Source organism: Scedosporium apiospermum (assembly GCF_000732125.1).
Source record: "Scedosporium apiospermum strain IHEM 14462 chromosome Unknown SEQ_SAPIO_0033, whole genome shotgun sequence".
Taxonomy (NCBI): domain Eukaryota; kingdom Fungi; phylum Ascomycota; class Sordariomycetes; order Microascales; family Microascaceae; genus Scedosporium; species Scedosporium apiospermum.
The window spans coordinates 555,902-568,791 of NW_015971734.1; the positions used below are offsets into that span (position 1 = coordinate 555,902).

Consider the following 12,890-nt stretch of genomic DNA (forward strand, 5'->3'; position numbering starts at 1 on the left):
CTCGAGGGTATCTTTAGTGGCTTGAATGGTGTGCACCTTTGGCGGAGCATCAGAGGGGGCAAAGACTTCTTTATTTCTACCCTAGGGACCAGGTCCCGGCATGCTTGTTGGTGATCACGGCCAGACCCTTAAAGAGCCGACAAGTTCCGGATGCTAATACTACAAATCCACATCATCCCCGTTGTCCGTTCTCCGGCGCTTTCTCTGGCATTCTGGAAGAGGCTGCTCCTTTGGAAACCCGATGACGGCTTTAACCTGGTTACCATTCGTAGCCTCGAACCAGCGGTCTTGGTCCATTGCCAAAATATTTAGGCTCGTGAGCTTTGCTCCGACGGCTGTAGATTAAGTTAGTCTAGGAAAGGATCATGGGCGTACTCAACAAAGGTATCTCAATTACTCACAGAATAGTTCATCAGTATCGAGTTGACTCTGGCGTTCCCAGGGCCAGAGTGTTCGTTGGGACGCCGCTCTCGGGGGGTCCGTGGTATTTCGCCCGACTAACTCTGGTATGGGCGGATCTGAAAATGGAGCCGGAGGCGGAGTAGGCTCGTCAACGGACATGTCCATGTCAATGTCAGTGGCATCCTTAGAGCCTAGGCTCGCGTCTGGCCGCAGTTCCTCTCCGTTCAAATATGCAGAGCCATCTCCATCGTCTTCAGGCCTGGCGGAACTAGAGGGCCTGGAATTTCGAGGCTCGGGAGTCTCAATATAACAATCTTCGGAGACAATGTTGAAAGACAGCGGATCAGACGCAGAGTTGATAATGATGAAGTACTCTTGGCCCCCTTCTAGGTTGTCCTCACGGTGAGAAACTCGACCGATTGGTACGGTCGCGACCCGGCAAGGCTGGATGCCCGAGCCTGTCCCTGATGTGCCTGGTAATAAGACACATGGTGGCGAAGACACTGTGGTCGATTAAAATCAGTTCATGTGCTCATTTCATATGGAAGTGTCCCCGAAAAAACTGACCGTCATCGGCTAGGAGATGCTCCTTTAGCTCTGCACAGTGATGGTGATCGGTACTGTGGACTTGGACGGTGATGGGGGTGTCGTCTGGCCATCCTTGAACACTGGGCCACAACACCTCGAGAGAACCAGGGCTCGTGGTCTCCACCCTAATCTTATCCATTCGCAAGAAATTGAGAAGTCGCTGCTCCATGTTTCTGCATATCTCATGCCTCTTTCCCCAAGCTCTTTGAAGATCCGGGCTTCTTTTGAGTTCCTGGCTGAGCACTTGGTCTAGCCCGTCACTGAATAGTGTCTTAACCGTGTGCAAGACCACGTCGTAGTCGGCGATGACGGCAAGCAAGCCCAAACTCTGGATGGCGGCCTCTTGGGAAAGCCACCTTTCATGGACTTTGAACTTGTGGTCGGGTTTTTTCGAGTAGAAGAGTTGAAGATCAAGGGGTCCGGCTTGCACGAACTGGACTGAGATCCCGTCCAAGTGTGGGCAAGCCTGGATACAGGACCGGAAAAGGCGCTCGACGCATCTAGCAAAGCTAGTCTGTGGGATTTTGGCTGGCTTGGCCTCTAAGAAGCGACGCTTCTCTTCCTCTTCCGCAGTCCATATTAAGTTGTGCCTCCTCAGGATAGACCAATACGGCTTCTTAAGTTCAGAGCTCTCACGGCCCAGTTTCCTAATTATGTCGTCGAACCTTGGATTCTAGACCTGTGTCAGCTCTCTAGAAAGGTAAAATGTGCTTGAAGCGGTAGGGTGATAGATACCTGAGCCTTTTCCTCACTGCAGTAATACCATTTCCCGTTGAACTTTTCGCTAAAGAGGTAGGCCTTCAGGCGTCCGGCGGTCTCAAGGTTCATATAGTTTTTAGCAGCGGTGACGTCGGCGTATTCAATATCAGGAGAATTTAGCATGCTATTCAACTCCTCGATCAGGTTGTGTGCATTCGGAATTCCTTGCCAAATATGGAGCATAGCTTGGGACTCTTCACGAGCACTGGACATAACCTGTCTGTCCCTATTCGTTCGTCCAGAGACGAAGTTGTAGCCAAATTTCAACTCTTTACCAGACATGCTCGCCGATTGGTCCGGGGTCGACTCCTGAAGGAGTAAGCCCTTCAGGTAAATGTTGCCGCGAAACCTTGGGTCCAATACCAGATGGCCAATTTGGATCTCGTCCTTCTTACTCACCACAAGGTTTCCCGAGGGAATGTCGTGTAGAAACAAGGCCGCCATTGTCCATTTGTCAAAGTCCTCTCGGCTGACTTGGGCGCAATCTCTTAGTTTCCCTTTTTCGTTTCTCCTCCTCGAGCGCTCTCCAATGACGAATTGAACGTCCCGTTTGGGGTCAGCGGCAAGAGGGAGGAGAGAGTTTGAGACCTGCTGTGCGGCGTGACGCGTGACGTCCTCGATTTTCTTGGGTGTCATTCTCGTCAGCCGAGCAACCATGTTCCGTTTCTTGGTGAAATTAAAGTTCCAGCTGAAACCGCCCGACTGGCATCGGATCCGATAGTTCTGAGGACTGCGCGTCATGACGATGAGAGCGACCTTGAGCCCGTCGCCATGTTCGCCTGCTTGAGTCTTGTCCTCGACCTTGGACGAGCCTCCGAGGTTTAGATGACACGGTTGGAGGGTGGCTCTTCTGTTGGTGATTTCGATCGTTCCCATCCCATCGCGGGCTTTGAAGCGGATGTAGCCACAACATAACTTGGGCTCCACACCGAACTTGAAGACTTTGTATACGATTTCCGTATTCCGGCCTGAGGACTTCTCTTCTCGTATTACTTGGAAGTCGTGTTCTTGAATGTCATACGATTTGATGATCGCGTCTCGCCTATGTAGGTGCAGCGTACCAGTTAGCGCCGAACGATAGAAGTCACCATCGAAGCTTTTTCACGAAAGCGTGCGATATCCCAGGGAAGTAATCTGTTCCAAACTTGCCAATTCTGTATGAATTCGCGGAAAGCCTCACGAGGCTTCCAGTCGGTGGTGTAGTTTGCAGTGATGGAGAGCTCGATTTCCCTGCTGTGTTTGATCGAGCGGAGTGTGTCTAGTTCCTCCGCGCCGTAGGGATCATCGTCACTCGTACAAGAGAGAATGTCCTCTCCCGAATAGGGAAGACCGTCGTCGTCGACGAGATGCTCTTGATCCATGGTCAACGAATTGTTCTCATGGGCCTACTGGCAGTGAATGGCGAGGTAAAATAAGAATTGGGAAAAATACCAAAATAAAGCGAATTCACCGAAAGGTAGGTACGAAGCAAGGTGAAAGCTTGTCGTTTGATTAAAATCTATAGGGCAGGAGCAGACACGACCCCAGAACGTGAATCATTTGTTTTGGACGTGGCGCGTTTTATGTCATGCTGGTGCCACAGCTCCGATTGATAGCGACTTCCAAAAGAGGGCAGCGTTTGTATTGATGAAATACGCGCGCACCAGGTAATTGACTATTGCGGCTGGTAAGTTGCGGCTGGTAATTTCTAGTAGGGGGCAAATTGACACATCCACAGAATATATCGCTCTGGAGCTCCCGAACCACGTCAAGTCGTGTAATAGCATCAGAGCACATCACCACCAAGCCGTAGCAACATGTCGGCACGGAAAAAAAAATTTGGGATCCGGAAACCCGTATTCCGTGAGGCGCAAGCGGATTCGGCCTTTTCGTCGCCGTGGATACATTTCAGCTTAGCTATGGTGATACAATGATGGATGAAACCAGGACCGAGTAACCCGGCTGACGGGGACACACAAGGCATCCCGGTAAGTTATATTTCAGCTCCAGCCTCCCTCTTCGCTGTCCCCGTGCTCAAATACGCTTGTCGGTCGGAACAAAAGACGGAAGACAGGACTATCACACTCCAGATGTGGTGGTCTGTGGAATGGTGTCGTAGCTTATTCTGTCTAACCGGTTACATTCGACTTGATCATAATCGGGTTGCTTGGCAGAATTTGCAAGTTTGAGTTCAAATTCAAGAAACTGTTCAATGGAACCTCCCCCATCTGCGCGTGTCCCACGATTAACACACATTCTTCTAGAAAATCACCAACCTTCCCCAGCTCGTCCCAGATCCGGATAACCTCAGCGAGCTTTTCCTACGACCCAACGGGTAACTATTATCAAGGCAACAGCACGCCCCAAACGGCAAGCTCGTGAACATTGGAAGCCGAAAACGTCTATGCCTCGTCCGCAAAACTCAAACCCTGAAGGCTCTCAACAACGTTCTCGTACTCTTCGTCTTTCTCAAGAGCCACCAGACTGTTAATCAACTTATTGTGCGGCCGGTGCAGTGCATACATCCCCGGGATCATGGGCACCGGCCCGCCGTCGCCGCTGTCACGCGCGGTGCACCGCTCCGCCTTGATGGCCTGCAGCTGACGTCCGGCGACGCGAAAAACAAACCTGACGCTGGAGTATTGGAAAAGCTTAAACGTGACTGACGCTTTGAGTTTGCCCCAGTAGCTGTGGGAGTCGGGCGTCTCCACGCCGGTCGCCGCTGCGGCTGCGCCGAAGAGCTGAACCCTGAGCGCCCTGTCGGCGAGGCACTCCTCGGGGGGGCGGATGGACAGCCACTTCTGGTATGCGGCTTCCAGTTTGCTGGGAAAATTATCGTTTACCAGGGGCCCGGGGACTGTGTCTTTCCAGAACTGCAGTGCACCTTTCAAGTCCCGGTGGAGGGCTCTGCGGAGCTTCTCGTACACATCCAAGCTATTGGCGAGGATGTCCAGCTCATCCGAGTAGAACTCAAGATCTTTGTCTCCCCCTGTCCTCGCGATTTTCTGCGTCTTCGACAAGGAGGCCATGATCCCCCTCATCTCCCTCTCGATGACGGGCTCGGCCACTTCGAACCTGAGCCAGTCAAGGATGTGCTTGCACCGGTCCGGGCGGCTCCCCGACTTATACGCCGGCATGTCCGCGGCAATCCGGGGCATCCTGACGAACCGCGTCTTCACTCTACCCAGGTCCTCCGGCGTGAAGATGACGCCCTGCTTCTCCTGGTCGACGAGCCTACCCAAGAGGGCGCTGAGAGCGATGGCCCTGTCGCTGCTGATGCTGTTGTCATGATAGCACACTTTCTCCTTGTAAGCGGTGCACCGGCCGAGCATGTTGGGCCTCATGGCGTGGAGGAAGCCGTGCGTCATGAACTCGGAGGTGCTGCGGCCCGCGCCGCCGGAATTACGGGACAGCGCCTCGTCGACCGTCGTATTGTCTTGTTGGATGTAACAATCCTTAAGGAGCTCGTCCTCGTATATCTTCTTCTTCTCCGGGACCGGAACGCCTTCAAAGTTGTCCACGATGTCTGGGTCCCAGCACACCCACGCTCTGTCGCCGTCGTAATCGCCACCCGAGAGGTACTCTGCCAAGGGTTCCGCGCCCTTGATGGAGAACACGATGACGTCCTTGAGGTGCCGCAGCTCGGGCCGGAAAACTGCCCTCACCTTCTGGATGTCGCTGGGGAAATGGGCCGGGGCACGCGCCACGAGGACGTCCTGGTCGTGCAGCTCGCCGGTGGCCTCGCCGTCCGTCACAAATTGCGTCGAGAAGCCCAAGTGCACTTCGCCCTCGTCCAGGACCTCGGCAAAGTCTACCACCATGAAGGCATACGTAGACCGGGGTACCGAGATCTTGAGGTTGTTGCGGAGCGAATCAGCTACCTGCTTGGCCATCTTCTTGACCAGGTCGGCGACGAAGACATTGGACATGTCAAAGCCGCCATTCAAGAGGAACTTGAGCATCTCCCCATCCTGCCTGGGTAGCCCTCCGAGGAAGGGCACGTAGCCATCGGCGGCTTTCTCGGCGCATGAGATCTCGGTCTGATGGACTAGGCTCAGGAGGGTCATGGGGTGCCTCGCGGCGCGGGCGATGGCCCAGAGCTCAGTCGCAGCCGTTCGCTCGAAGAGGGCCTTGACGACGTCCCGCAGGCGATATCGGTCCGGAGCGCGGTCCTCGAGGATGACGAGGAATTGTTCGTTCACGTCGGCGGGCTTCAGTGGTGACGGGGCCCCTCTCACCTCGAACGTGCAGTGGTCCGGGTCTTCATCGTAGCGGCACACCCACTTCGTCTGGGACCGGTAGATTTCGATCCACTCATCGTCGTCGTCGTCGAAGTGGCTGGAATCGATGATCCAGAAGCCCTTGGCGCCGCCGAGCCGGCCCTGGAAACCGCTCGGTACCGTGTCGAGGCCGAGATGGGCGGCAATCTTGCGGGCTAGGCGCCGCGACATGAGTCCGATGCCATCGTTCATGGGAACGCCTTGTGGGGACCTGACGTCGTCCTCTTTTACTCGTAGCTGGTGAGGCTTGAGAACGACAGTCGCGGTGGCCCTGCTAAGGCCTGTTTGACGACATACCAGAGATTAAGTTAGCCAAACCGATTTCTCTTGGGAGCTATAGGGACATAGCCGTACTTAGCGCTAGTCGTGAGAAGAGCTTGCAGATCGGCTGCTCAGTATTCTCCGAGATACCGATACCGATGGCCCACTCGAGAAGGTCGGAAATTTCAATCTTGCTTCTGCGGCTGATTTCAGTCGCATCTTCCTTGCGAGGGTACCGGAGATGAGGGCCACAGGGACGGAAATCGTCGCCATCGACGGCGAAGAAGTAGACGCGGTCCCGCATTTCATACTTGATCGGGCCGCCATTCTTCTTGACGCTCGGCTGGGCTTTTGTAAAGAACGGACGCCACACACGCCCAAACATGACATGGTCACTCTCGAGGAACAGACGAACCAAGACGTCGTAGGACTTCAGATAGGCGGGCCGGTCGTCGGCGGCGGGAGAGGGAAGCACGACTTCTAGAAACCGATCGGCGCCGAATCGCCGCGCGAGGCGATGGCTACGTTCCAGCTTGAGCGGTTGGAGGGCCATGGTGTAGAGCTGGCCGTCGGCCGGGCGGCGCGCGTACCTGGCTTCCATGACGAGGGTGACGGAGTAGCTATCATGCTGGAAGGTCGAGAAGGCGGCGTCCCAGGCCCGGCGGTTACACATGACGGGCAGGGGGCCCTTGACTCCGAAGTCCGGGTGAGCCTTGAGGGCGCTGTGGAACCCGGCTTGGGTGGCCCAGCGCTGCGCGTCGTATGGCATCGCGAGGGTGTCGAGCGGTACGCCGCAGTGCAGGGCCGCCCTGGTGGTCTCCCAGATGATGGGGAAAGGAGCACTGGCGAGGAACCCAGGCATTTTCGCTGCCACGTGTCAATTATATGTAAGGACATTTACATCACTGCGGTACGTAAGTAGCAAGGATGGAAGACCGCGAACCTGCGCTACCCGGCTCTAAAGTGATAAAAGTAGACGGGGTAGGACCTACGCCAGGACATTTCGAGCATCCGCTTCAAATTTGGTTTTATGACGGACTTTCTGTTGCTAGACTCGCGGAGGATGGACGGTCCTGGTTCGGGAGGACTCTGCGGAGGGGGCAAGGAAGGCCCAGGTGGGCTACGAAGTGCGTAGAGTTCCTCCTCGTTGGGACGGCACGGACTGTTCTCCGAGGACTGCATCTCTTGGCTCGTTGCTTGCGTATGGCTAGCGAATTTTACGCGCGCAAGTGGCCCGTCTAGTGCCTGCGACTGATGGATGGAACGGTTGCCAAGCTTAAAGAGATCCCAGAGGCCGCCTCTACCGAATTGAGAGCTTAAACTGGCCGTCTCGTGGCTGTCTGGTTGGCCGTTTGCATCAAACCGTGTCAAGGACCCAACGGGACTCCGGATGCGGCCACCGCCACTGACACCATTGAAGCTGGGCAAGGAGTGGTCCCGGCCATTAGGGCGATGCGAAAGACGCTGCGTGCTGGGGTTCGCCGAGTGCCCATTGGGTGATGCGAATTCCACGGGGCTCTCTTCTCTGATCACCATGGATCTGGTCGGAGTGGACTGGAGAGTCCTTTCGAGGTTTTCTTCTTCCGGCGTGCGCAAGTACGCCTCACGCGGTGGCTTGCATCCCGTGGGGAGCGCCAGGCCGTTGTCGAGTTGGCTGTCACGTTGAGTTGTGCAAGCGGTATACCGAGGTGGGGAATTTTCTTGACGGAGGGAGAGAGGGGATATGGTCGGGGTCAGCGATTCCAAAATCCGCAAGAGGCACATTTGTAGCTCATAGCTCTTCTCGGCATCGGGAGCCCTTACCCGGCAGCCGGCCGAAGAAGAAACGCCGTTACCACCCAGGGTATCCCGCGCCTGGCTGACGCGCGCAACGTTTCCGGACGCTCGGAACGCTCGGAACGCAGCCGTGACGCATGGAAGCTGCTCCGGACACTTATCGGCTAGGAAGCGGGCCCGACGGTGAATTTCTTCGGCGAGCCGGTCCGCGTCGGTTTTAAGCTGTTCTCGTCGCTGCCGCGGTGACAGGTCTAGGTTCGGCACGCGGATAGCAAGACCGTACTCCGAGTTGAAGCTGTCTATAAATGAGGATGCGACAGTGAGCGCATTCGACCCGGTCCTCCTTGGGGGCGTGACGGGTTCTTCCATATTGAAAGTTCCGTGGAAGACTCGGAGAGTAGCAGAAGTAGACGTGGAGACAATTGGGATAAGGCCGTATCGATCTTAGGGGGATATGACGTTAGGGGTTCCCATGAACCATAAAGTATGGAGTAGAGTGACTGGGGAACTAAGAACTTCCGGCATGTACTCAGTAGGGCTGAGACAAAAGAAAGGAGTCTGCCGAGGATGATGACGCGGATACCCCGGCGTCGTAATTGCGAACAACGGTTGATTTTATAGCTGGCCAAACGTCAGGCCGAGCAAGATAGAACTTTTCGTATTTTGGGCCCGATTCACGGGCATTCGCATCATTTTGACCGTGATTGGTCGCTCGAGTCGTACTGCATAAAAGTGCCGGGCCTCTTTCAAGCTGGGCTGCCTGCAGGAGGCCCAGCCCACCATGATGCAGGGTACCGTTGAAGGCATGGCACTTGTTTCCAAGTTGAACAGAACCGGCGGGATTCCCAAGACGGATTTGGTTTTCACGGGAGGGGGGGGGAATGTCGGGAATTATTCGAAAGAAGGCATCTGCTAAGTCGGGCGCACCCAAAAATCCCTAGTAGACCTTGCACTCTGAGATTTGCAGCATCTGGCCATTGATGTCACAACATCGGAGGCCCAGGGCTCCAGAGGGGCTGTGAGGTACGATGGCCAACCAGTCGACCCCGCAGGGCGAACGAACTGCGGTCGAACGCATGGAAAGGCCAGTTGTTTGACAGCCAGTTTCCTCAAGCTAGCCTCAGAACTGGCCTAGGTCGGGCTAGGCTCGCGGTCTAAATCGAGCTCTTGTGTTCTATGGCCGTTCGGCAGGTATTCGGTGAGAATATCCGTGTCCAAAAAGACCGTTCCATCTAGTTCCCGTACAACGCGACCTACATCGCCGTTCCTATAACGGCGCTACTGTCCCCAATGACGAAGAACGTGTAGTTGAAGACGCTGAGAGCGCGGGAAGGGAGGGCACCGCCGAGAAGGTAGGCGTAGTAGAACGGCCCGAGGGGCGGTGCGGAGGCTAGCTAAGCCGGAGATGACGAAGTGGACTGTGCCGAGGGGACGTGGTGGGAGAGTGCAGCGCTCGGAGCCTGGAAAACTAAGCCGCACCAGGCCAGCACCCGCCTACAGGTGTTTTCGTTACTGAGGTGCTCCGTGTAGGAGAGAGTCATTGTGACTGACCAATCGAAACTCAACTTCATTTGCTAACAGCCAATTTCCAAGCTTTACTAAATATTGTTCCTTCTCGTGCACTATACTACTTACCCTTATATAAACTAATAAAAAAACCAATACTCTTCATTATAAACTAATAAGGCCATGTTTCCTATAGCAATCTACCGTGTGTTTAATTTAACTACTGCTCCCGTATTTTTCCAATTAGATAGTTACATTTGTTCATTAGGTCGGCTTCCTAATTCCTCTCCTCTGGACACCAGCAGCAACCTGGCGCGTCATCTGTGCCTTAGTAGTCTTGAGGAAGAAAGAAATCCCCAAGCTAACAGCGGCAAACGGAATCAAACTGTACCAAATAAATCGGTAGCAATCAGCTAAGGCCTTGGGATACGCTAGCCTATAGGCCTCGATAACTTCCTCCGTAACACCTGGTAGTTCAAGAAGCTGAGCCCCGACGCCGGCAGCAGCAGCAGTCAGGAACTGAGTAAGATTCTCTTGAGGCAGGCCAGCGACAAGGACAGCCTTAGCTAGCTGCTTGGGAAGTATCTCCTTGGTCTTTGTGTGGAAAATCGCGTGGAAAATGACAATGCCAATGGACCCACCAAGGGCACGAACGGCAGCGACAACACTCATGGCATGGGCAATATACTCGTTAGCCGTGCACACGCTGACTACGACGTTGAGGATAGACAACTGGGCGCCGACGCCGAAACCAAGAAGGGCGGTAGGGAAGAACCAGGCGGTAAAGTTGATGTGCGGTTCCATGACTGCCATTATGCCAGAGCCAGCCAGGAGGAAGCTAAAGGCGGTGATGACAATAGGCTTGGCCTCCTTGGTTAGGCCCATGATGATACCGGCAATGAAGGCCGAGATGATGCTAAAGCCGTTGAAGGGAATATTATATACACCAGTAAGGATGGCATCGTTAGTGAAAAGAGTAACGATTTCCTGGGGAAGATAAGCCTGGCCACCAAAGAGAACGATGCCACCGACAAAATTAAGGGCCATAGAGATAGCGAAATTGCGGTGCTCGAAGAAGGCATGGTGAAGGAGACCATCCTTTCGGAATCTCCAGTTGTAGATGCCGAAGATCATGAGAAGGACACCACCGATGATCAAGGTGCAGAGGACCAACGGATCAGTCCACTCGTAAGGGTTCCCTCCGTAGTGAAGACCAACAAGGAAGAGAACGAGACCGGAAGCAACGAGGAACACACCGAGCCAGTCGATCTTAGCGACCCTACTCATAGTAGAGAGCTCATTCTGGCCGGGTCGTGGAGCGGGATGGTAGAAGAGAACCAGCGAGATGAAAGTCAGAGCATAGAAGCCAGCGCAGAGGTAAAAGCCACCTCGCCATCCATTTGTATCCCCCCCCACGCCGTTCTTAATGAAAGCGCCCTGAATAACGGGACCAATCATGGTGGCTATGCCAGCAATGACACCAGCCAAACCCTGCATCTGGGGTCGCTTATCCTTGGGCACGACCTCGGACACAAGAGGGATGGCGAGATAACCAAGCGTCAAACCACAGCCATTAAGGACCTGTCCTCCGATAATCATCTCAACGTTGTTGGCGCGGCTGGACACGATGGCGCCGGTGATACCGAGCAGCATCCCGGCCAGCAGGAAGTGCTTGCGGCCGAGGATATCGGAGAGCTCTCCCATGAAGGCCTGTAGCACGCAGTTGGGGATGGAAACGGCTGCAGCGATCCATGCCGATTTGCCGGCACCATCAGGGAATTGTTCAACGATGAAGGCGATGGAAGAAGTCGGGACTAACAGACCCCATGTCGAGGAAAAGTAACACATGAACAGGGCCAAAAGATTGGTGAAAATGGCAAGGTCCCATTTGAAGAGCTCTTCCTCTGGCTGCTGGTGCTCAGGATCGGAGGGAGTGCCGGGCTCCTTTTCCGACTGGTGAAGGCTCGGCTTCTCGTCGTTGGCTGAGATGGACATGGCAGAGGATGCAGGTATGCAATGATTAGGTGCAAGCGTAAAGGTAGAGTGTTATCTGCTACAGCCAGTTGTCACGAGCAAGGCAAACTCGGCACAAAACACAAGGGAATCGCCCCCATTTTCTACACAAGATTTTCTGTGTCTGGTCCCCAGTTCCGTTGCCCCGGATTCCCCGGATTTCCAGCCACGGCCATGGAAGACATGGCGAACGCCGGATTCCCCGCGATGTTACTCAACGAGACGCACGGCGAAGGATCTGCGGTTAAGGTTGATTCGAACAGAAGAGACGTGGTTGGTCAGAATGCCTGTCGTAGGACGTTGCAGGAGGCGGACGAGGTCGTCCACTCCGGGGTTGTGTCGGCCCTCACCATGCACCGCGCTGCTAGTACCATTCAACAATTTAGAAGGGTCAAATTCGCTGTCCGTTTGACTACGACGCCGCGTATGTGCCGGCGTCGTCTAGGTCAGAGAGGCAATGGGAACGAGTCAGCGTCTGTGGTAACAGGAGAATATGTGCTGCGACAACACATCTAACTACATACTAAGAGCCATAGGTGCGGGGGGATGTCACCAAGAGCGCGTTTGCAGCCAGCACATTTGTATTATCCCTGAATCTCCTTTTCAGCCAAGATTGATGTTGTGTCAGAGTGATGGGATGGATCTAATCAGTTTTCCAATTGATTCGAGACAGATGCATGCGAGGGGTGCTTGCATGGAGACATAAAAGTGTAGTTGGCGAAGGACATAATCAGCCGGTTACTGGTATGACTTTTAAAACGTTCGAGTGCCTGTGAGTCAAACTGTCGTTTCACCTCGGCTATCAGGCAGCTGCATCATATTCACCTGCCGATGAACTAATACCCCCAGATGTCCATACGATCACGTCAGATCCCCATGTGCGCGACAGAATAGCGCGTTCGGGTCTGTTGTGTGTGTGTATGTATATGTGTGTTTATTTAACGCCATAGGCAGGCAACTGGCGACAGCCAGCTCTACACTCCTATTAGAGCATTAGGCAGCAGGCCCTTCCTGCCACCTGGCCTAACTAGCCAGGCACAAGAAACTTATTAAAGAACTTATTCTTCCTCTTAAGAGGAAGGAAAAGAAAAGAAATAACTATGGCCCTGGGCCACGGCAAGGAATAACATTCTTCCCCCCCCCCCCCCAAATACTTGCGGAATCCTAAGAACGTCCCCCTTTTCACCAATGTCCCCTTTTTCACCGTCACACTACCTTACTACTTATTTTCTAGGCCTGTGGGCCTGATGGGTTATGTAACCTACGGATTACCTATGGGCTTTCTGAGGCTTAGTTAGGAGTAGACTAAGATCGAAGAGAGGCGAA

The 12,890-nt window shown here is 54.2% G+C and overlaps 3 protein-coding genes and 1 pseudogene across 3 annotated transcripts; 1 reads left to right on the forward strand and 3 right to left on the reverse strand.

Annotated features, from left to right (window-relative positions):
• Positions 1-159: 159 nt before the first annotated feature.
• SAPIO_CDS0731 (uncharacterized protein) lies at positions 160-3,110 on the reverse strand (the record flags this gene model as incomplete). The annotated part of the gene is made up of 6 exons (XM_016783442.1): positions 160-335; positions 402-875; positions 970-1,663; positions 1,726-2,717; positions 2,771-2,791; positions 2,930-3,110. The coding sequence occupies 6 exons, from the start codon at positions 3,108-3,110 to the stop codon at positions 160-162; spliced, it is 2,538 nt and encodes an 845-aa protein (XP_016646208.1).
• A 1,020-nt stretch (positions 3,111-4,130) lies between these two features.
• Positions 4,131-8,414, reverse strand: SAPIO_CDS0732 (uncharacterized protein; the record flags this gene model as incomplete). The annotated part of the gene is made up of 3 exons (XM_016783443.1): positions 4,131-6,289; positions 6,363-7,136; positions 7,262-8,414. The coding sequence occupies 3 exons, from the start codon at positions 8,412-8,414 to the stop codon at positions 4,131-4,133; spliced, it is 4,086 nt and encodes a 1,361-aa protein (XP_016646209.1).
• Positions 8,415-9,815: 1,401 nt separating this feature from the next.
• SAPIO_CDS0733 lies at positions 9,816-11,546 on the reverse strand (annotated as a pseudogene; the record flags this gene model as incomplete).
• A 192-nt stretch (positions 11,547-11,738) lies between these two features.
• On the forward strand, positions 11,739-12,080 carry SAPIO_CDS0734 (uncharacterized protein; the record flags this gene model as incomplete). Its single annotated transcript, XM_016783444.1, has 2 exons — positions 11,739-11,988; positions 12,052-12,080. 2 exons carry the CDS (start codon positions 11,739-11,741, stop codon positions 12,078-12,080), a joined length of 279 nt encoding a protein of 92 aa, XP_016646210.1.
• Between the last annotated feature and the right edge of the window lie 810 nt (positions 12,081-12,890).